The sequence below is a fragment of the Hydra vulgaris genome, chromosome 01 (genome assembly GCF_038396675.1).
Source record: "Hydra vulgaris chromosome 01, alternate assembly HydraT2T_AEP".
NCBI classification, from domain to species: domain Eukaryota; kingdom Metazoa; phylum Cnidaria; class Hydrozoa; order Anthoathecata; family Hydridae; genus Hydra; species Hydra vulgaris.
Window position 1 is genome coordinate 23,387,742 of NC_088920.1, and position 24,928 is coordinate 23,412,669.

At 27.3% G+C, this 24,928-nt stretch overlaps 2 protein-coding genes across 2 annotated transcripts in view; both read right to left on the reverse strand.

The window, feature by feature from the left end:
* Positions 1-13,088: 13,088 nt before the first annotated feature.
* On the reverse strand, positions 13,089-16,873 carry LOC136075213 (kinesin light chain 1-like). Its single transcript, XM_065787698.1, has 2 exons — positions 15,616-16,873; positions 13,089-14,381 (listed from the first exon to the last, which is right to left on the reverse strand). Exons 1-2 carry the CDS (start codon positions 16,097-16,099, stop codon positions 13,966-13,968), a joined length of 900 nt encoding a protein of 299 aa, XP_065643770.1. The 5' UTR covers positions 16,100-16,873; the 3' UTR covers positions 13,089-13,965.
* The window catches only part of LOC136075212 (uncharacterized), a 101,721-nt gene continuing 92,360 nt past the window's right edge, over positions 15,568-24,928 (reverse strand). Inside the window, exon 3 of the mRNA XM_065787696.1 lies at positions 15,568-17,010. The gene's annotated coding sequence lies outside the window, so the exon portion shown is untranslated. The remainder of the gene's footprint in view (positions 17,011-24,928) is intronic.

Below are 24,928 nucleotides of genomic sequence, written 5' to 3' on the forward strand. Positions count from 1 at the left end.
GTTGTGTAGGTCAGTGGAGTTGTATAGATCAAACGGAATGCCTAAATTCGCAACTGTATCAATAATCAAGCTATACTCAATATATGCAATGCAATTTTTTGATTACATCTCAGTTATATTTTTCAGGTGTAAAGACAAAATAAGTCACGTGCTTTTTTAAGATTATCTAACCTAAAAAACAAGGCTTTTAAAAAAATATACTTTCAACAAAATATTTAACTTTGACATCCTTTTTCTCTTATCAAAAATGCTTTTATAGCATGATCTTGTTTATCTATTAAATTGTCTATTTGTCTGGAATCATAAACAAGTAAATCTTCCTCCGTCATTCTCCAACTTTTTCACCTCTAAAATAAGTTATCGTTTTTATTTTTTATTGTTTAGCAACTTTAGATTATCTATCCTATATAGTTGTTCTGTAAAATAGGGTGATAATTCTATCACAAACAAATGCATAAAACCAGTGCAATAATTTACATCTTCATTTTCAATCACTCAACTATATTTCACAATTTAAAAACAATCTTTTTGACGATTTGTTTGAAATTTTGTATGTTAGGGTGACCAACCGTCCTCCTTTAGAAGGACACGTCTTACTTTTATGCCCGCTGTCCTTCGTCCTCCTTTTTGAGCAAAATATTGATAAATGTTCTCCTTTTAAAATACACTTTTATTTAAAAAAATTTTTAGCTTGATAAACATCACACTTTATTTTATAATTTTTTGTGAATTTGAGCAACTATTTATCGTTTGAATCATTTTTGTCTGCTCAAAAATCCCGTGCACGATTGTCCTATTATACTTGAATCTTATTGGTTCGAATATAAGATTTCCCCTCATATTCAAATGCGAATAGTTCGAAGTTTCAAAATTAGAGGTTTTGATAAAAAAAATATTTCTCGTTTTATCTTATAACTTTTTGCTCGTTAATTTTTATTAATATAAACATACTTTTTTTTTAAATATATTTGAAGCAATTTTCTAAATGTAAAAAAAGTCTTTAAAAGTTTAATAGTTTTTTTTATAATAATAAAGTGGTTTTTTAACTAATTATTAACTGAGTAATAATTGAAAATTATTTTTTATTATGGTTTTTTTTTTCAAAATTTAAATGACTAACGAAACAATCTTGTTTGTTTACGGATAAATAACAACAATCTTATAAGCAATTCAAACCAACTAAGAATCCAGTATTCTACTATTCTGTGTATTCAAGTTTTTATAAACTACTGCTAATCTTTTTTTTATAACTTTTTGGTTGACAACAGTTAACAGATTTAACAATTTGTGATGTATAAAATCTTTTATAAATCTTAGTTGTGAACTTGTTCGCGGAATGAATCGTGCGCGGAATTTTGACCTTTTAAATGGAGATTTTTTAGGCAACTTTTTTTTGTGCTGTTTCGAATGAACTTATGCTTTGATCTTTATTATCTGTTTTTAAAGATTTTTTACCGCAACCAGAATTATTTTTTATCTCCTTAGGCTTTAAGTGAGACTCATACACTTTAGTGTGTTACCTTATTTCAAAATTATCACTGCCTTCTTTACGCCTATATTTAAATATCTTGTTACACCAAGCTTTGTGAACATTGGGTTTTTCTCTTGGTTCGGCAAAGAAAATAGACCAATATTAGATTTTTCCATATTTTTTTATAAAATGAACTTCCACACAGTGTTCTACAGCAATACATTTCTCTTCAATCTTTTTTACCTCTTTTGGTCTAATAATGCTTGAGTAAGAACAAGACATTTTTATTTTGGAGCAAAACTTTGAATTTGGTTTACATTTTTGTCCATACTCGCCTCCTTTTTAGGTTAAGAAATTAGTTGCGCAACCGAATTAGAGAAACGTTTATTGAAGTCAATAAATCTGAAGTTAATAAATCCTTAAGTAAATCTATGCATTTAGAATCATTTTTTTTTTAATTTTTTTTTTCCAGAGAACCAGCAGTTTTTTATTACAACCCTTTTATTTAACAGTTTTTAAGGTTGCAAATAATATTTATTTATGGCTCATCAAGAATTTTCTCGTGGTATTTAAAAAGCAAAAATTTGAACTTAGATATTTTTTTTAACTTTTCACTAAACTGCCATTAACTAGATATTTTAAAAATTGCAGTGCTAATATTCATACTTAAAAAATTATTTAATTTTTATTAAGTCCACACTCTTTTAACTAAGTTTTAAGTTTGACGCAACTTTTTGTAGGGATCATAAAAAGTAATTTTAAAGTTAAGTATTACCCAAAAAAAATTTACAATCATGATTTACTTACTGATGCTTCATATCATTATTCTAGCGTATCAGAAGAGTTTTTTTCATATAAGAAAACTAATTACAAAAAATGATCAAATAAGAATCCTCCAAATTAATATATAAAGAAGTAATTTTAAAAGATTTTTAAATCTTATTGAAGAAACTAAAAACCTATTTAACATAATTTGTTTTCATCTTGCTTAAAATCTTCTAAAATTTTTGAATTTATTCATTCAGAGAGGCAAAATAATAAACGCGGTGGTGAAGTTCTTATCTATGTAAATGAAAATATTGGGCATTGCCTTAGGAATGATTTAAGTGTTTTTGATGGTGATAAAGAAATTTTAACTATTGAAATTCTAAACAATCATAATAGAAGTATTTTATTAAACTGTTGCTATCGAGTACCTGAAGGGGTAAGTGAAAACTTGAGCATTTTTTTTTCAACAAAATCTTTTTAAGAAAGGAATAAAGGAAAAAAAAATAGAATTTTCTTTTCGGAGATTTTAATATGAACTGTTTTCTCTATAACAACGTTCCATATTTTGAAACCTTTGTTCATAATTAATACCTTTTGGGTAACAAATTTTAGTTGCTCGTTTTTGGACTCTTTTTAGACGATTAATATTATTAGCGTACTACAGGTTCCATACTTGAAATGAAAACTCTTAGTGAGGTCGCACGAGTGGTATATATTATAGTTTTATAGTACTTTTGTCGATATAGTTGAATGCGTGTTTTATAAACCCCAACTTATTATTAGCTTTGTTAACAATTGACTCAATATGATGTTCCTATTTTAATCACTTGAATTATATACACCTAATTCTCGTTCCAACGATGTCTCTTTAAGATTTTTTCTAGAGGTCCCTGGTTCTTCAGTAATGCATTTTAGTGTATATTTATTTTTTGGGTTATCGTGACCTATATGCATTATCTTGCATTTATCACTATTAAAGCTTATTAGCCATTTAGTCGACCATTCGAAGAGATAATCAAGTCTTCTTGAAGGGAATTATTATGTGAAGTTTTATCAATTTTATTTATTTTCGCTATCACTTTTGTGTCATCTGCATATAATTTAGCTTTGTTATTTAAACACTGTGCTAAATTATTGATGAAAATTACAAAGAGTAAAGGACCAAAAACTGATCATTGAGGTACTCCACTTTTTACAGTTTCCCATTCTGATACATATTCACCTAGAACTACTCTTTGTTTTCTTCACAATCCACCATAACAAAGTCATTATCACAATCCACCATAACAAAGTTTATTAATGATATTACTCTCTTAATATAAATATATGTATATATCTCTTTTTTTTTTCATCTTCATTTTCATCATCAAACTTCCAGGTAAATGCACTTCCGTGGTGCTCAGTGACAAGACCGTTAGGTCTTTTGGGAGCACCTAAATTAAAAAAAAAATAGGCAATTTCTAATTACTACTTGCTTAAGCCATAACGTATTTTGTTGTATATATATGAAAATTGTACTTACTGTAGAAGGCAAAATAAACATTTTTTTAAAAAAAAAAAAATCTTTTCATAGAGCCCCTATATATTTTTTCAATAGAATATAGATATTATATTAATAACCCTAATGGCCATAAAACCGCTGATCAATTAATCAAATAAAGATAAAAAAACTGAACAAATAGAATAAAATAACTTCAGAGTTACTTAGGCACAAATGAATCTCAAATTTTAAAAAACTCTCTTTTTGAGAGAGATTATTGTTGAAATAATACATAAAAGTTCAATGCTGATAGATAATTGTTTCAAAAATATCCATCATTTTCATATCATTCATTATAGGTTTAGTGTGTGTTCACGCTAATTTTTTAGAGTAAATGATTATACAAGCATGTTTTTGTAAGCTATAAATTTTTTTTAAGTTTTGATGGTTGCGTACTTGCCCCTAATATATTTGCATAGCTGATGAAGCAATGAATTAGTGTAAATTATTAAATATATTAAATTAAATGAATTAGTTTAAGACTTTGTTTATTGATATACGAACGACATTGATGCATCATACCAATTATATTGGTAATATTAGATTGAATATTTAATTTGTGGAAGTCAGGATATATTCTCATCATCAAAAGTTCCGAAGAATTTTATACTGGGTTTGTTTTTTATTTTATTTATCATTTGAAATATAGTGGAACAATTTTAGATAAAAGTTTTTCATTTGTTTTGTTTTAATAGAATTATATAAAGTTTGTTTTCTCTGAGTTAAGCGAGAGTTTATTAGCCCTTAAACCAATTTTTTACTTTGTTTAGTTAAGTACTCATGTCTGCTTATAATTTCTTGATATCATTGTTAGTAAGAGATTTATGTGATCAGTAAACTTGGTTAAACGACAATTATTGAGATGCACTGCAAAAATCATTTACATAAACTGAAAACAGAAGTGGACTAAAGATAGAAACTTGGGCGACTCAACATAAAACATTTAGTACTCCAGATTGTAAATGACATACACATTATTTTGCTATTGGTAAGATAACTTTTGATCCAAATTTAAATTATACGTTTGAAAAGTTTTAAAAATATGGATAGCATTGATATAGTACTATAGTTGGTTACATCCGAATGTTTATTACATTTAAATATAGGATTTCCTTTAGCTAAAATAAGTCCATCAGGGTAATTCCGAGAAGTTATTGAGAGCTTTATATGGATCAGAGGTTTGCTTGAGCTAAATTTGTTGAAGATAGCTAAATCACTAGATATTTTATGATATCCTGGTGCTTTTCTATTTTTTAAGGAGAAAAACGCTTCTTTAAATTCTATATAGTTAAATTCATTATCGTATATGATATTGAATTTAACTATTTAACGTTATTTGCGGGTTTTAGGATGTTTTTAAATGAATTAGATGTTGAAACTATTTTATTAGCAGGATTTGGACAAATTTTTATAAAATAATTGTTAAATTCTTCCGAGATTTGTTTTTTACAGAATATGTTAGTGTTTTTGATATTAATTATTTTTAGTAAAAAAAATGAATTAATTTTTTTTCTTTCCATCCCAGTGCGCACGCGTTGTCGGGAGGACGTCCGCTGGACGTATCATAGACGTCCAGACGTCCGTAAGACGTCCGATGGACGTCCCCAAGACAACGCATGCCCACTGGGATTGTTTCATTAATGACGAACCATGTTTTCTTTCTATCAAATTTGCATTTAATGATTTGATAATTATAATACCTTTTTTTACATTTTTTAAAAAGATTTTGGAAAAAATGAGTATTTTTTTGTGATTTTTCTCATTTATCAGTGTTTTTAATTTTTGTATTTTGTATTTATAAATGTATTTTGTGCAATCTAGAATGCAATCTAGAAATATACCTAAAATTTTTTTGAAAGTTTTGTTAGTGCTCTGAAATCTCTACACATTTCTTGTTTTAGTCTAATTGATAATTCAGTAGTATTACTTGTTTTGAGAATGCGTTTTTTCAAATTTATAGCTTTTTGTTAACAATCAGACGTGGTTTTTAAATTTCTTATTTTTTTAAATATTTGAAAATGATCGCTAATATCAGTCATAAAAATCCCGGTTTCAAATTCCATTTCCAGGTAATTATTTACGAGAATATTGTCTTTTGTTGTTGTCAAAGTTTTTGACACACGCGTTGGTTTTTTAATTGCTGACAAGAAAAAACATAAAATTTTTTTTTTTTTAGAAATTTCGAATAACTTATAGCATAGAGGTTCATGTCTCCGAAAACACATAAGGTTTTATTTTCTTCATATATTTTCGGCCTACGATAAACCAATGATATATAAATACATAGATGTCTAACTCCGTAAAAATCCCGTTAGGAAATATGAGCCTTTTTTTTTTGGCGGAAGCCATATTGAATACTGGCAAAACATCGTAAATTAGCTATGAACCTCTGCATTAGTTTTACAAGAAATTGTAAACATTAAATAATAGGTCTGACCTGTTTAGATTTATTTTTTAAAAATGACACAACATAAACTTGTTAGTATAGTTAATGTTGCGCTTTTGTCGAAAAAGTTTATTATAATTACTTAATCTGGATTTTATTTTTATATTATAGTAAACTTAAAGTAGTTGATGTTACTTTAAAGTTATAGTTATAAAAATAAGTTAATTACCTTGGAAAGAAGCTATTATTTATGAAATGCTTTGAAAAAACTGGACATAGCTTGGATTAAGGAGGTATTTAGTAAATACTCTATTACCAGTATACAATAAATTAACTATTAATAATAGTATTTCCACTTTATATATTATATCATATACAATATATATATATATAATATATGTATATATATAAATATATATATATATAATATAAATATATATGTATATATATATATATATATATATATATAATATATATATATATATATATATATATATATATATATATATATATATATATATATATATATATATATATATATATATATATATATATATATATATATATACACACACAAAACCTGGTTTTGGGGATAATGCAAATTGTATTTTTCTAATATAATTGATATTTATGAAAAAAAAATAAATAAACATTATTATAACAAATCATAAATAAACATTATATATAAATATATATATATATATATATATATATATATATATATATATATATATATATATATATATATATATATATATATATATATATATATATATGTATATACATCTATATATACATATAGATCAGGGACGTGGTGGCCCAGTACGAGGGTACGAGGACTTGTACTGGGCCCTTAATCTGGCTTAGGAAACTGGGCCCCCAATCTTTAAACAGAAAAAGTTTATTTTAGTTCTATAAGTTTCTATCAAAGCATTTTTTACAAAACTTTATTTAACTTGCTTTCACGTATGTTTGTTTGTTTATTTGGTGTCCGTGCAAAACAAATACTAGGTCAGCAGTAATAATAAAAGAAATACACTAAACTTAAGTTTAGCGTAAATAAAAGAAATCGTTATGAGAAGTAATTTAAACAAACAAAAAACAAACTTTGTTTAGCGTAGTTAAATAAAATCGATGTTGAATAATAATAACAAAAAACGTTGTTGACCTGAATTGATAGTTTTTATAGTGTAAAAAAGTAAGTAATGCTTTAATACTTAAGTTATAAATAATAATTAAATTTTTAAAGTAAATAAGTAAAAAAAATATATATCATATCAACGTAGAAATAAAAAGAAGAAAGCTAAACATAAAAAAGAAAGCTGGAAACTGAAAATGATTGATTAGCTTGTCTTGCTCGAGAAAGAGAACGGAAATTTCGAGCTAGAGCAGTTGAATCAACTGAACAACGAGCGAAGGTAAGTTGATAAATAATATTGTGTGTTTAGTGAATTTTTTTTATTATTTTCATTCACTACTACTCAATATGCTCCAGTCTACTACCTATCGGTCCATGAAATTTATAAATAGTACTACTATGTAGAAATTCCATGGACCGATAGTTGTTATAACTCAAACGAAAGAAACCAATGCCCTGGTTTCTATCATAGGACTAGTTTTATTTCTATATTTATTTATGTTTCAGGTGAAATGAAGAAGCAAAAAAAGAAAGAATCAACATGAAAATACAAATCTGGTGCTGAAAAAAATGCTTAAAAACGACAACATGAATTAAAAGCAGATGGCAATAATCCAAAACAATTAAAGTTAACGGCAGGTCTCGCGTCAGTGCAAGAGCCACAAATACAGAGAAAAGCGGGACATCATTTACGGCGACAGAGAATTTAGAATTAACATCAACATCCATTATGAATATTACAAGTAAGCCTATTATTGAAACAGAGCCAATAACAGATTTTAGTGACCAATCGTCTGTACAAGAAACAGACAATAATCAAGATATCATAATTGCAGCAGATAAAGGAGCAAAACTACAATATTCAGGCACATTCTGAAACCAAAACATTACTGAAACTGAGAAAGTGCCTGTCGAAATGGGTAACTATGAAGTGCCGGTAACTTCAGCGGCGGACCTAACTCTAGCAGAAAAGATAATTCATAAGCAACTAGACAACATTGTAAATGTCAATAAAATGATCCAGCTAAATTTCTAGAGCTGAAAAATGCAAAGACAATTGATAAAAAGCAATTTAATGTATTAGGGCCAAATCAGCCGACAAAATATTCCAGGTTATCTGAGTATTACACTGAATCGGTTAAAGTTAATGACATTGAAATTGGGCAGAAAAGGTCATCAAAAGGTCTAACTTACTCTATACTATTGTTTGTTTATGCTTTGGATCAAGAGAGGAGACAAATTCTTTACGTGATAGGTTTGATAATTGGTCAAACTTAAGTCACATCATAACAAAGCATTGCACCCAGAAAAACCATTGAAATGCTGCTGAAGCTATGGTCCATGCATTTTCAGACTCCACAATTGATAAAATGTTAAATATTGAAACCATGAGACATCTCAACAAAAAACGTAAAAAGGCGGAAAAACTGCATCAATACCTAATACGAGTTTTTGATGCCATTCATTATTTGATCGCAGAGAGTATTTTTTTACGTGGAAATGAGGAAGCCAACTTATTTACAATGACTCTGAAAAAAGTGAAATCTTTCAATGTGGCGCGGGTAAATTTCTAAAGTTGTTAAATTTACTCAGTCAGTATGAATGAAAAAATTTCAAATGCTCGCAGTACTCAAAAAATATCTGCTGGAAGGGGTGCCTGAATAACGCCTCTTTCTAATTATACACAAAACAAGCTAATTTATACTATGAAACAGATAGACAAGAAGGGTATTTTAGAAGAGGTAAATAACTCAGTATTCTTTTCACCATCAGCTGATGGCACCAATGATATTACACTCTGTGAGCAAACTTATACTGTATTACGTTATGTTACGGTCGCTGCAGAAGAGGCCGTTGTAAAGGAACATCTGATTTCAATGCTTGAAACTAGAGAACTACTGGTGAAGGAAAAAGTGAAAAAATCAAAGATAAAATCAAATCAATTAACGTAGATATTTAAATGTGTGTTGGCATGTCCTTTGATGGCGCAAGCAAGATGCAAGGAATAAACAAAGGAGTTGCAACAGATTTGAAGCAGTGTTCTCCCATGGCAACAAATATTTATTGTGGATCTCATGAAACAAATCTGGTTATGAAAGTTTATGCAAAACCTTCCATTGTTTCTGTTAACTTTTTTGGAACAGAAAACAAGCCTGGTAATGTACAGAAATTAAAGACTTTTCTGTACGGAAACTCAAGGAAACGAAATAATATTTTTGAGAAGTGCAAATCTCTTCTTGAGGATGTGAATCAGTCTATTGAACTGGCTGCTACCCACAGTGTTCGTTTCAGTGTCTTACAAAACGCAACAGACCGACTGCTGACACCATACCGTGCACTAATCAATTGCCTTGAACAAATTTCAAATGTCATGGAATTTAAAATGAATATTCGAAAGCACAAGGTCTTTTATCCCATCATATGAAACAATTACAACTTTATGTCTCTTCAAAGAAATTTTTACTATCTTGGGTCCCCTAAATAAATTCTTCAAGAAGAAACACTTGATTTTTCGTTTGGTTTGATGTCTGTCAATGTATCACTGAAATGGCTTCAAGTATCAAGGGACAGTGCTGACCATTTTATCTACTTTTGCTATTTTATCTGCTTTTAAAATTGCAACTGAAGCTCAGTTAAACAGCACACATTTGTTGAGAATAGGACTCGCAGAAAGAAACGACTGAACTTCAATGAAATCGAAGATGAGCGACTTACTCAGGCTAAAGATCAGTGGCTGGCAGAAGTGTTTTATACTCTAGTGGATTCAGGAACTGCAGTTCTTGTTGACATATTTTCTTTACAGCGGAAATTCTTAGAAAGCATAGAGATCTTTTATTGAAGAATATGAGTGAAGATATTACTCATAATTTTCATAACTCTAGTTCACAAGAAAAAACTCAATCAGAGCTTGAAAAATTCAAAATTGGTATCCGTTTAATTCACTACTGAAATGGTTGATTTTGTTGAGATCTACAGAAAGGCTGCTGAGAAGGATAACAAAACTTCTTTCCTCACCATTTACAATTTTATGCTGAAGACCATTTTAGATGCTGTATTCCATTGTGTTGCAGTTCTATACAAGATATTTAGTACAATTCCAACAAATTCAGCATGAGAAAACGTGTCAAAACTAGTCTAGCAAATCGGTTGATATCAGAGCATGTCGGGGAACGTGTTCTTTTGTCAGTGGAACATGAGAAAATGTGGAATTTGACCCATTCAGACATAATAAATAACTATGCTGATGCAAACGAGTTACGTAATTTTTTGTATCCTTGAAAAACTTTTTTTAGTATAAATATAATTTTCCTTGATTGCTTATTTGTCTCTCGTTAAAAGTACATAACCGGGCCCCTCTTCTGGAAATTCATACCTCCATTTCAGGTGCCACCACGTCTCTGATATATATATATATATATATATATATATATATATATATATATATATATATATATATATATATATATATAAATTCAGTGTTTCTCTATCAGTAGGTTCATCAGGAAGAATCTTCCTGATGAACCTACTGATAGAGAAACACTGTGTAGAAGAAAGAAAAAATTAGATAAGTGTTTTTACTAATTTATTGCTATGTTCTTTAAGAAAATTGAGCACTCTCTTTGTAGAATACACTAACATAATATATATATATATATATATATATATATATATATATATATATATATATATATATATATATATATATATATATATATATATACACATATATGCATACATATATATTTATATATATACACAAAACCTGGTTATGGGGATATTTAAAAAAAATATATTATATATTAAAATATATAATTTTAACATATAATAAATTTTTTTTCATAAAAATAGAATATCTTAGAAAACGAAACTATTTGCATTATCTCCAAAACAATTTTACTTCCTTTTAAAATTTAACAAATATTTAACAAATATGGTATTTTTGAAGCATTTGAAAAACACTTAAAAAATATATTGCCAAAAGTCATTAAAAAACACATTTACTCAACTGGTTATTTTAACATAGATATTCAAAAAATAAATAATGATTCATACGCTAAACAGTTTGTAAATACTCTACTTCAAAACAGTTTAATATCTGTAATTAACAAATTAACTCGCGTAACACGCAATACTACTTCAATTATGGACAACATTATCACTTATATTGCAATGTCTTGCCAAATAAAAAGTGGAATATTAAAAACTGATATCAGTGATCATTTTCCATATTTTCTTATAAATTACTCTTTAATTCCTGAATCTAAAAATATGTTTGCATATATACAATACACTATAGGGGCTTCATGACAAAACTTCTGTCTTCTACTTGCTTCTGTCGTTATTAATTTTTAAGTTTATTGATGAAAACTGTAAACCAAAAACGTTGTAAAATAATTATAAATGACGAATAAAAGTTTCTATATTTTCCATAACTTTGCATAAACAATATATTTATGATAAAACTTAAATTTTCAGGCTGAAAATTTCATCACTAAATATTAAATGCATATAAAAAGAGAATTGATTCTCAATATCATTTGGACGAAGACATAAGAAAAATGCCCAGCCGAACCTAAATTCAAAAATCTTTCAAAAGTGACCCACCCTAGTTTTGAAGTGTAGCAAAAAACTAACAAAATATAAACTCAAACTGTCATAAATTTTTAACTAGTAAAATATTCCAAATAAAATTTCATCCAGAGTTTGGTGTGGCCATATCCTACATTTTCACCATGTTTTATAAAATTATTTGTAGTGGTTCACATTCTAAATGTGTTTTTATTATCACAATATAAATTGAAAATTTCACTTAACTTAAACAAAAAATAAAAAGATTTCAAAATTTGCATAATAGGGTACGTTGATGTGTACGCCGAAATCCTATATAAGTAGCGTTCTTTTTTTTATTTTAGGTGCCCCAAGAAGTCCTAACGGTCTTGTCACAGAGCACCGCGGAAGTGCATTTAACCAGGAAGTTCACGCCTCCTTCCTTACCGTGACGCGAAAAAACGTCCAGAGCTCGTTTCGAACCTGGATCTCCTGCTTATAAAGCAAGCGTTCTAACCACTGCGCCACGGTCGCACATGTAAATGTTCTTAGGTCAGCTGGGTTGGCAATATCCGTGCCGACCGTGTAGGATCTTATTGTAGTCTCTGCGTTCTTTTAAAAAGTTAACGAAATTCTCGTTCTTATGTAATTTTTTTTATTGCAAGACTAATTTAGAATTTTCAAAATAAGAAAAAAAATGTCATTAAAATATTATTATTACTATTATTATAAAAACAAAAACAGCCGTTAAAAAAAGACTCTTTACACTTTGACGCGACTTTTTTTGTGTGTAATCAATCAATCTATATTAATAAATATTAATTATTATTATTTTTTTTTTTAAATAAATAAGAATCATACATTTTAATAATTATTTTTCAAATTTATTTTAATAAGAACAAAAGAACAAAATCATCATTACTATCATATAAAAAATTATTATCGTGAGAGTTAAAAACTAAATCATACAACGTTTTAAGATGCATTCAATAACAAAATCTTTGCTTTCAAATAATTTTATACTTTATAAAAGAAGTTTAAACCACAACTTAGTAATGAAAAATTAACTAATGAATCTTATAATTTTTATAATTAATAATACATTCAAATTTTAAAATATAAAAATTTTATAGCTAAAAACACTGAAATAAACAACCTTTTTTCTAATTAAAAAACATTTTAAAACTTAAGATTTTATTTATAAGAATTAAATATGAAAATCTCAAACTTTAAAAACAAAACGTTTAACAATTATATTTTATCAACAGATAAACTTTATATATACTTTAACTATTACAATAATCAAATAAATAAACAACTCGCTTGCTTTTTTCCTAAATTATTCAAACAGAGTGCGATATTACGTTTTGTTGTAATTGCAGACGAATGGTTGATACCTAAAATTTCAGTTTGTATTTTATCAACAGAATAATAAAATTATAAAACTTCGCTTTATTTTCCCATTTTGTTCAAAGAGAGTGCGATAATTTGTTTTATTGTCATTGTAAACGGATGGTTGATACCTAAATTATCAGTTCGAATTTTATCAATAGAATAATAAATTTCTAAAGCTTCGATATATTTTTCCCATATTGTTCAAACAGAATGCGATATTATATTTTGTTCTCATTGTAGACGGATGGTTGATAAATAAAATTTCAGTTTCTATTTCATTAACAGAATAATAAATTTCTAAAGCTTCGTTCTATTTTCTCATATTGTCCAAACAGCTTGCAATATTATGTTTTATTGACATTGTAGAAGGATGGTTAATACTTAAATCTTCAGTTTGTATTTTATCAAAAGAATAAAAAATTTCTAAAGCTTTGTTATATTTTCCGATATTGTACAGTTTGCGATTATTATGATTTGTAGTCATATTAGACGGATGGTTGATACCTAAAATTTCAATTTGTATTTTATCAATAGAATAATAAATTTCCAAAGCTTCGTTATAGTTTATCATATTGTTCAAACAGAATGTGATATTACGTTTTGTTGTCATTGTACACGGATGGTTGATACCTAAAATTTCATGTTCTATTTCATTAACAGAATAATAAATTTCTAAAGCTTTGTTATATTTTCCCATATTGTCCAAACAACTTGCGATATTATGTTTTGTTGTCATTGTAGAAGGACGGTTGATACCTAAAATTTATGTTTGTATTTTTATCAACAGAATGATAAACTTCTAAAGCTATGTTATATTTTCCCATCTTATCCAAACAGCTTGCAAATTTATGTTTGGTTGTCATTGTAGACGGAGGGTTGATACCTAAAATTTCATGTTCTATTTCATTAACAGAATAATAAATTTCTAAAATTTCGTTATATTTTCCAATATTGTTCAAATAGAATGCGATATTATGTATTGTTGTCATTGTATCTGAATAGTTGATTCCTAAAATTTCAGTTTGTACTTTATCAACAGAATATAAAATTTCTAAAGTTTCGTTATATTTTCCAATATTGTCCAAACAGCTTGCGAAATTATGTTTTGTTGTCATTGTAGAAGGATGGTTGATACCTAAAAACTCAGTTTCTACTAAGTTAACAGAATAATAAATTTATAAAATTTCGTAATATTTTCCCATATTGTCCAAACAGAGTGCATTATTAAGTATTGTTGTCATAGTATCTGAATAGTTGATTCCTAAAATTTTAGTTTGTACTTTATCAACAGAATAATAAACTTCTAAAGATTCGTAATATTTTCCCATATTGTTCCAATAGAATGCGATATTATGTTTTGTTGTCATTGAAGACAAATGGTTGATACCTAAAATTTAAGTTTGTATTTTATCAACAGAATAAGAAATTTCTTAACCTTCATTATATTTTTCCATATTGTTCAAACAGCTTGCGATAAAATGTTTTGTTGTCATTGTAGACAGATGGTTGATACCTAAAATATTAGTTTCTATTTCATTAACAGAATAACAAACATCTAAAATTTCGTTATATTCTACCATATTAATCAATTGGAATGGAATATTATGTGTTGTTGTCATTGTAGACGGATGGTTGATACCAAATTTCAGTTAGTAGTTTATCAACAGATTAATAAATTTCTAAAGCTTTGTTACATTTTCCCATATTGTCAAAACAGCTTGCGATATTATGTTTTGTTGTCATTGTAGACAGACGGTTGATACCTAAAATATTAGTTTGTATTTAATCAACAGAATAATAAATTTCTAAAGCTTTATTATACTTTCCCATATTGTCCAAACAGCTTGCAATATTATGTTTTGTTGTCATTGTAGACGGATGGTTGATACCTAAAATTTCAGTTTCTATTTCATTAACAGAATAAAAAATTTCTAAAATTTCTTATACTTTCCCATATTGCCCAAACAGAGTGAATTATTATCTTTTGATGTCATTGTAGACTAATAGTTGATACCTAAAATTTCAGTTTGTATTTTATCAACAGAATAATAAATTTCTAAAGCTTTGTTTTATTTTCCCTTATCATTCAAACAGCTTGCGATATTATGTTTTGATGTCATTGTAGACAGATGGTTGATAACTAATATATCAGTTTCTATTTCATTAACAAAATAATAAATTTCTAAAATTTCGCTTTATTTTTCTATATTCTTCAGACAGAATGTGTAGACGTATGGTTGATAACTAAAATATCAGTTTGTATTTCATCAACGGTTAATAAATTTCAAATGCTTTGTTATATTTTCGTATATTGTCCAAACAGCTTGCAATATTATGTTTTGTTGTCATTGTAGAAGAATGGTAGATACCTAAAATTTTAGTTTCTATTTCGTTAACAGAATAATAAATTTCTAAAATTTCATTATATTTTCCCATATTGTCCAAACAGAGTTCATTACTATGTATTGTTGTCAATGTAGACTGATAGTTGATACCTGAAAAATCAGTTTGTATTATATCAACAGAATAATAAATTTCTAAAGCTTTGTTATATTTTCCCATATTATCCAAACAGCTTGTGATATTATGTTTTGTTGTCGTTGAAGACTGATGGTTGATACCTAAAACGTCAGTTTGTATTTTATCAACAGAAAAATAAATTTCTAAAGCTTTGTTATATTTTACCATATTGTTCAAACAGTATGCTATATTATGTTTTGTTGTCATTGTAGACGGATGGTTAATAACTAAAATTTCAGTTTCTATTTCATTAAAAGAATAATAAATTTCTAAAGAATCGTTATATTTTCCCATATTAATTAAACAGAATGTGATATTATGTTTTGTTGTCATGGTTGACGGATAGTTGATACCTAAAATTTATGTTTGTATTTTATCAACAGAATAATAAAAAAATTCTAAAGCTTTGTTATATTTTCATATATTGTCCAAACAGCTTGCGATTTTATGTTTTGTTGTCATTGCAGACGGATGGCTGATACCTAAAATATCATGTTCTATTTCATTAACAGAATAATAAATTTCTAAAATTTTGTTATATTTTCCCATATTGTTCAAACAGAATGCGATATTATGTATTGTTGTCATTGTATCTGAATAGTTGATTCCTAAAAGATCAGTGTGTACTTTATCAACAGAATAATAAAATTCTAAAGATTCGTTATATTTTCCCATGTTTTAACAAAATGTGATATTATGTTTTGTTGTCATTATAGACAAATGGTTATTACCTAAAAGTTCAGTTTGTAATTTATCAACAGAATAAGAAATTTCTTAAGCTTCATTATATTTTCCTATATAGTTCAAACAGAATGCGATATTATGCTCTGTTGTCATTGTAGACAGATGGTTGATGCCTAAAATTTATTTTGTATTTTATCAACGGAATAATAAATTTTAAAGCTTTGTTGTATTTTCCCATATTATCCAAACAGCTTGCAATATTATGTTTTGCTGTCATTGAAGACTGATGGTTGATACCTAAAATGTCAGTTTGTATTTTATCAACAATATAATAAATTTCTAAATATTTGTTATATTTTCCCATATTGTTCAAACAGTATGCGATATTATAATTTGTTGTTATTGTAGATGGATGGTTGATATCTAAAATTTCAGTTTTTATTTCATTAACAGAATAATAAATTTCTAAAGATTCGTTATATTTTCCCATATTAATCAAACAGAATGTGATATTATGTTTTGTTGTCATGGTTGACGGATGGTTGATAGAATTTAGAGATCTTTGATAAAGTTTGTACGCTAATATGCAATAGTTCTGATATAGATAATAGATCTGCAAATTTCTAATTGTTTGTTTTGATAAGTAAGAGGAGGAGATGGTTTTTCAAAAGTACATATTCCCTGTTGAAATGCGTAGTTTTTAAGGGTACCCTCCTGCCCAACACACATACCCTCAAAAATATGTACCCTCTCAAAATACCCTTCCCCTTTTTTTTAAAAAGTTTAAAAAATTCTCTATTTAATACACATTTATTTTTATTTTAGAAAAACAAATTTAAATAAGTGCATAATAGTTAATTGCAAAAGAAAAACCTTTTGAGTCAAAAGAAAAACATTAAACCTTTTGAGGCATTTGCAAAACTATCACAAGATAGAAAAAGAAAAGTCGAAAGAGCAAATTGCAAACTTTAAGTTTGAGCAATTCAACTAATTTAAAACTATGCCCCTTGCCATCATACTTTTCAGTTGTTTAAATAATGAATATCCATTTAATAAAATCACATAACCTAAAACCAATTGATGAAAATTTTATAAATATATTTAAAGAAATTAAAAAATAATGTCATACAGTAAAAACCGATAAGACCAATGATCTGACTTTGTCAACATCAATGTTAATAAAAAATCTGGACAATATCAAGGAGTATAAATATAATGATGAATCGAATATTATCAACACAAGCAGTGACTGTTTTAATTCAGAAAAAGAATCGAGTGACACTGAGAATGAACTATTTGTTCCAAAGGATTTTTTTCCAACAACTCTACATCGAACCATAAAATTCTACTTGACACGTTCAAAATTGGTCCAAACAATAAAAAGACTCTATATTAGCTGATACAACAGTATCTGATGTAAAACGATTTTTTTGAAATTGTTGGCCCTACGCAAGATACTTCCATTTATTTCGAAATTGACACTATTAGAAAAGTACACATTGAAAAGCTTGAAGAGAAAGGTTTAAAAGCTGGAACTAAAAAAAGTATTTATTTTCATTAATATACTTTAGCAGATTTTTAATAAATGATAAAACATCATTACAATTGTCTGGATGTAATTTAACTGATTTATTTCAAATAAAGGACATGCTAACAACTTGGACAAAAAGTTATAATAGAGCTGACTGACAAGGTTTTTATAAACGACAAGAACGAGAACATAATTCGCGTATAACACCAGATGAGGTGTGGAAGTATTTTGAATCAGAAGGTGCTATAAATGCTGTTAATCTTTTTAAAAAATTTTCTTCATTTAAACAAGATATCACTCAGAAACAATACAAAACAATGAGAGACTATTTGATATTTGATTTGTTGATCAGGCAAGCTCACCGAGTCGGCGTTGCTGCAAACATAACTAAAAAAGTTTTTTAATGGTGCACTGATTGAAGATGGAAATTATACAGTTTCTGTGTTTAAACATAAAACAATAGATAGCCACGGTTCTGCACTTGTAGTTTTGGACCCCGAATTATTTAAATGGTACACAACGTTTATAAACAATGTTAGATCCAAGATTTCAACAAAAGTTGACTATATCTTTATTTCATGGTCTGGAAAACAAATGAGGTCTGGTGCTGTAAACACGCAGGTTCAATTCATGTGAAAAAAAGCAGGTAACTATAATCCTGAAAAGCGTAGTATTTGTTCTACTTTAATACGAAAATCTGCATCTACAGGTATACATGTGCAGAAATTAGGGAGTTATCAGGAAGTTGCTCGTCTTATGGCACACTCTGTTGAAACAGCTAAAAAATTTTATTTCACTCAAGATAATCAAGCTAATGCAGCAAAAGCCAGTAGTACTTTGCAGTCTTATTTTAAAAGTAAAAAATCCAAAATTATCACTAAACCTAATCAGAAGAAAGCTCTTGAGGAAAAAAAAATGTTTCCACAGAACCGACAATGGCTGAAGTTATAACAAAATTACTGTTGACTAGAATTAATACCACTCCTCGTAAGATGTTTGACAAAGTCAGAACCACCATAAAATTGCCACAAATGAAACACCTTTCACCACCAATAAAAGTAATTTTTATTTAAATAATAATCACAATTTAGGTTTATTTTCATTTTTGTTTATTTATTTTCATTTTTGCTTATTTATTTTCACTTTTGCTTTTATGAATCAAGTAAAAAATTCTTTAGCCTAAAGTAAAAAACTCTTTAGCCTAAAATTGATTCTACTGATAAAAAAATCTAATTAAATTATTAAATAAAATCTTATTTAATCATTTTTTAGACCAACCTGACACCTAAAAGAATTAAACTATTTCAAGCTGAGGACCTTAAAAAATATTAGAGAGACCTTCAGTGATCTGATCACTGGAGGTCCCATACTTGATGCTACAAAAGAAAAAATAGACATAATGAAAGAGACCTTACCCTACTTTTTTTTTCTTTCATACATTATTCTAGTTCGTATTTGAATGGTTGAGTACTTTGATGATTTATTTCAATCCTCTCTTTTATTTATCCTCTCTTTTACTAATAACAACATAAAATTTAATTAAATGTAAAAATAAAATTTTTTCTTTTTTTGATCTTATTAAAATATTGTAGAATCTCATTAATTCAGAGTCTTAAGGGGAACAGATCCATCATCCGACTTTGCAAATGTCCAAGTAAGGCAAAGTTCTTGGTATGTTGGATTTTTTAAAAATGTCTAACTTATCATAATTAAGTGACTTATATCAACAGGATTTCAACAATATTATCAACAAGATAAGAGACCAATAATTGAAAAATTATATGAAAATATTTAGTTTTATGAATTATATTAGATGCAATGTTACTTTTTAAATTTTTGACATTTCAAAGTTGTCTAAAATTTAATTATTTTATTATATGCAATTATGACTAATTCAAAAAGTAATAATAACAATTAGCAAAATTTTTTTTAGGGAATCAGTACAAACGGTCTGACTGAATCCAGGGTAAGATTTACTGTAAGTTTTTCAACAATTTCAACAATTTGAAGTTATATGTTATAGGGTAGCCAGCAACTTGGCCTATAGTCTGACTTTTTAACATTTTGCTTTTTCTAAAAAGAAAAAACAAAATGTTAAAAAATTCAGACTATTTTTGATGGATTCAGTAACAAAATAGTTTATTTATTTATAAATAAAATATATTTTTTGCTTATTGGAGACAAAAAGTCAATTTGCTTTTGACTTCATTTTTTACTGAGCTTTTTTTGTTTAACTTTTTAAAATAAAAAGCTTTTAAGCATTTCCTGTGAGTTTTATGTGTTGCCTTATTATTGCTAAATTTGTTAAATTTACATTGCTAACTCAGGGATATTTAAATTTTAAGTCACGGAAAATGAAATCTAAAATCCCCCTATCCCCCAGTTAGCAAGTTCCTACTAAAGTTTGTTTAAAATGTTTTGACAGCATATTAGTGACTTTAAGGCCAGAGTTTACTGAAGTGAAGAAATTTAAACTTTCGAATCTTGATCAAATTTGTATCTCTTGAAATAAAACTGACCAAGTTATTAAAAAACAATTATAAAATTATTGAAAATCTAAGTATTATTATATATTGATTGTTCATATTTTTTAGTTTCGACATTATAACTTCTGATTTTGTCAAACATCTTACCAGGAGTGGTATTAATTCCAGTCAAGGGTAATTTTGTTTCAACTTCAGCCATTGTCGGAGATTCTGTAAAAGCATTTATTTTTCCTCAAGAGTTTCATTCTGATTAGCTGATCAGTGATAAATGTGGATTTTTAGATAATAAATATTTAATTGCAAATGTTTATCCGAGACCTGGGGGTTAACACCCAATGATGTTGTTTATGATGACAGAAGTCGTCTTATTGACCGACAAAATATGGAGAAGACATTTTTTTAGCATGTCCTAAATATTATATTTGGAATCAATTGATTTTAAATAGATATATTTAATAAATATTTATATTATTATATTATATTTATTATATTAACTTATTTATACTATTAATGATATTAGTATTAAAAAAAAATACAAATAAATATACTTTATCCTATATTTGCAAATATTTATTATAAATAAAATTAAAAATTATACTTTTTTTCTCCGTTTTTGTGAAACAAAATTTTGAAAAATGACATATTTCAAAAAATGACACAAATAATATCTGACCAATAATAATAATAATAATTGTAATAACCGAAAAGCCTCTTTTTGCACTGATCGTGCAAGTAGACACTTTGTTCGCTCAATTTAAAAAAGTATATATATACTCAAATACTAATGGACCAAGCCAGTGGTAAAACTATATATTATATTATAAATGAATAATAATTTGTCGATTTTATGGATTTTCTAGGAAAGCTATAGGATAATAACATCGTCTATATTAAATGGCTTTATAAAATTTTATTTGTTTTTAGTTTTATTGTGCGAATATTCATTCAAAAGCGCTTTCATAATTAACAATAATTATAAAACAATAAGTTTTTAACTATTTGGTTCAATAAATTTTGTAAAAATATTTGTATTAAATAAACCTAAAATCCTATTTTTGGTCAACATTCAGAAACTTTAATGTACTTTTAATGGGAAACATTTTGATGAAACGAATTTTCTTTTCCACAATAACATGTAAAAATTTTATATTTATAAGATATAAACTTATAAACTTTTTAAATTATTTTTTTTTAGTTAATTAAATTGCACAAAGTCACAACCTTGTTAAACTCATCATTAGCTGAGTGTACGCGTCTATACCGGTTGTGTCTAGATCATATCCCACTCGCATTGATTTTATGGTATTAGTATTTTGCCGAACAATGAAATAGTGAACTGGAATGTTATGTTGCCTCTCCAAACCGAAACTCTCTGTCAATGTGTGTTCACTTTACTGTGCCTATCCCTAAATCAATTGTTGTACGTACACTCCACTGCGCCTATCCCTAAATCAGTTAGATATATTGTACACTCACTAGCTTTATCCCTAAGTAGTTTATTGATCGGTAAATTACTAATCTCGTCAAAATCATTGTGAGTGGGATATGATCTAGACGCAACCGTCTATACCCAACTTGTATGTCGGCATTTACGGTAAACGATGAGCTTAGTAGTAACTGAAGTTAATAAAATTTTAGAAATCTGAAATTTATAAAAATTTATGGTTGTAGTTTATACTTACAATTCATATAAAAGTGTAAGTTTTTACTTTATAATCGATAGTTCGAAAAGCTAGAATTTTTAGAGTTATTTTAATAGCTCTAAAACTTCTAACTTTTTGAACTATCGCTTTACCAAGTTCAGAAAATATATCTCTTGTAAACTTTAGTTCAACAATTTTTTTAATCTTCATCAAGGCATAAACCTGAACTTAAAGGGAATAATATTGTAACTTGTTTAGTAAACATTATAATAATAAGAATGTTTTGGATAATAGTTTTAAAAGTAGTTTTTGACTAAAGGAAAAATAAAAAATCAAAGCACCTTTAAAAATTGCAGCACCTTCTTTATCGACCAACTTAATTTTCTCCATATCATAGTAGACGTATTACTTTCGCAATACGTAAACACAAACAACGTAGTTTTCAAAAACACTTCCCTATTTATACCAGTACAGTATAATTATTTTGGCACATATTTTCCAATTAGTTACACGTGGTATATTAATTGGAAATTAGGAAATAGTTAAACATTTTTAACGGTTTATGATTTCCGTGATGTTTTGACATCGAAATGGAATGTTTTAAAAATGATTTCTTAATTACTAAAATTAACCAATTAAAGTTTTTAAGGCAGCACAATCATTTAATTTCTTAGACTAATAAAGCCAAATGATTTATTATTATTATAACATCAATCCATTAAACATGAAATATCAATATAATTTAAAAAAAAAATTGCAATCAAAATTTACTAGATTATTTTTATTTATTTTGTAATGTTTAAAAAATTTTTTTTTTCACATAAATCAACTAAACTGATATTTAGTTAATTAGATATTTAGACAAAAAATTTCTTGAAGTTGTAACAAGGCTATTTAATGCTCTGGGGTCGTATTCTCATTCTCCGTTAAGCTTAACGGAGCCTTAGTCGAAAATTTCTTTTAAATTACATTAATAAAAAGTTAATTTAAAATTATAATTTTTTAAACATAAATGTTTTATTTTGGTATAAGTTTTATTTTAACGAATTTACATAAATTTTCGTCATTTCTTTACTCAGAAACATTGTAATGAAATTTCAGACAAAAGCTCCGTTAAGCTTAACGGAGCGATGAGAATGCGGCCCCAGCCTGATAAGCTTATTGTTTTTTTTATATATTTTCTGAATTAATTATTAATAAGTTCGCAAAAATTTATTTTAATTTATTTTATATCATTACAAGTATTACAAATATAGTTTTTAAAACCTTTACAATTTTTATATTTTGCTCAGAATTTAGAGATCTTCGATAAAGTATGTACGCTAATATGAAAAGGTGTCTGCAAATTTATAATTGTTTGTTTTTATAAGTAAGAGGAGGAGATGGTTTCTCAAAAGTACATATTCCCTGTTGACATGCGTAGTTTTAAGTGTATCCCCCTCCTCCAACACACATACCTTCAAAAATATGTGCGCTTTTAAAATACCCTTCCCCTTTTTTTTTTTTAATTTTTAAAAAATTTTTAATTTAGAAAAAATTGTATAAATCAAAAGGTTATTTTTAAATTAAAGTGTGCATCTTTTAAAGTTGGTTATACATTTAGAAAAAATTTTATAAACTAAAAGTTATTTTTTAAATTAAAGTGTGCGTCTTTTCAAGTTGGTTATACATTACCATCCATTACTTTATTGAACGTTTTTTGCAGATCCCCCTTCTCCCAAATTTGTGAATAGTCCCCTAAATTCGTTAAGCCCCCTCTATTAATTAGGCTTGTGCGTAGGAGGCTAGCAAATAGCTCTTCACACACACACACACACAAACATACACACACACACACACAAACACACACACACACACACACACACACAAAAACACCTTTCCTAAATTGACTCTTTATATATGCGTGTATTTATAACAAATATTTACTTTAATAAAGTTGTTTTACACGTTGAGTCGAGAGATTGTTTAGCCGAGAGGCCAATGCGAGCGATACTGCGGCTTAGGTCCGAGTTCGTATAGCAGTCTTGTCACATCTTACTTTTTATTTACTATTTATTGAGAAATGAATAATGTTTTTTATTATTAATGGAGGTCTTTGATTTAAAAATTTCAATTACTTTAAAATAAAAACAGTTATTTAAGATTATATGGAATATTCATTAATGAAAGAACTATTTTGTAAAAGAGTTATTTTATTTTTTAACACATTATAAAAATAGTACTGCATATTTTTTTTAAACATTTAAATAAAACAAGCTTATTGGACTGTTTCTGAAATCCAATCATTCCTTTATGTGATTTCAAGGGTACAGCTGCAACTGTATTTCTGCAACTGCATTTTTTGAAGCTGTAACTGCAACTGTAATTGCAACTGCAAGTTGCAACTGCAACTGCAAATTGCAACAGCAACTGCAAATTGCAACTGCAACTGCAACTGTATTTCTACAACTGCAAGTGTTAGGATACATCTGCAACTATAATCATTCCTTGATACCCATTTCTAGGGTACAGCTGACCATATGATTATTTTTTATTTATTTATTTATTGTAAAATATTTATACAGGTAATGCCAAACCAGCACAATAAATTAGGCTGTTATCCTATTAGGCCATGTTATATTAAAGTAAAAACAAATTTAACATTAAATTAAGAATATAAAATAATATTAAAACATTAGTAGATTTATCACAGAATAAAATAAAATTTAAAAATTAGAAATATCCATTAGTTTAGTTTTAAATTCTCTTAGGTTCTTATTCTGGCGAATTACAAATGGGAGACTATTATACAAAATTACTCCTTGGTAAAAGAAACCTT

Excerpts from the sequence above, each read along its gene's own strand:
- LOC136075213 (XM_065787698.1), bottom strand. The coding sequence starts at position 16,099 with ATGACAACAAAACATAATATCACATTCTGTTTAATTAATATGGGAAAA. Across the intron at positions 14,382-15,615 it reads AATAGAAACTAAAATTTTAG|GTATCAACCATCCTTCTACA; the intron begins GTATCTACCATT and ends CTGAGTTTTTAG.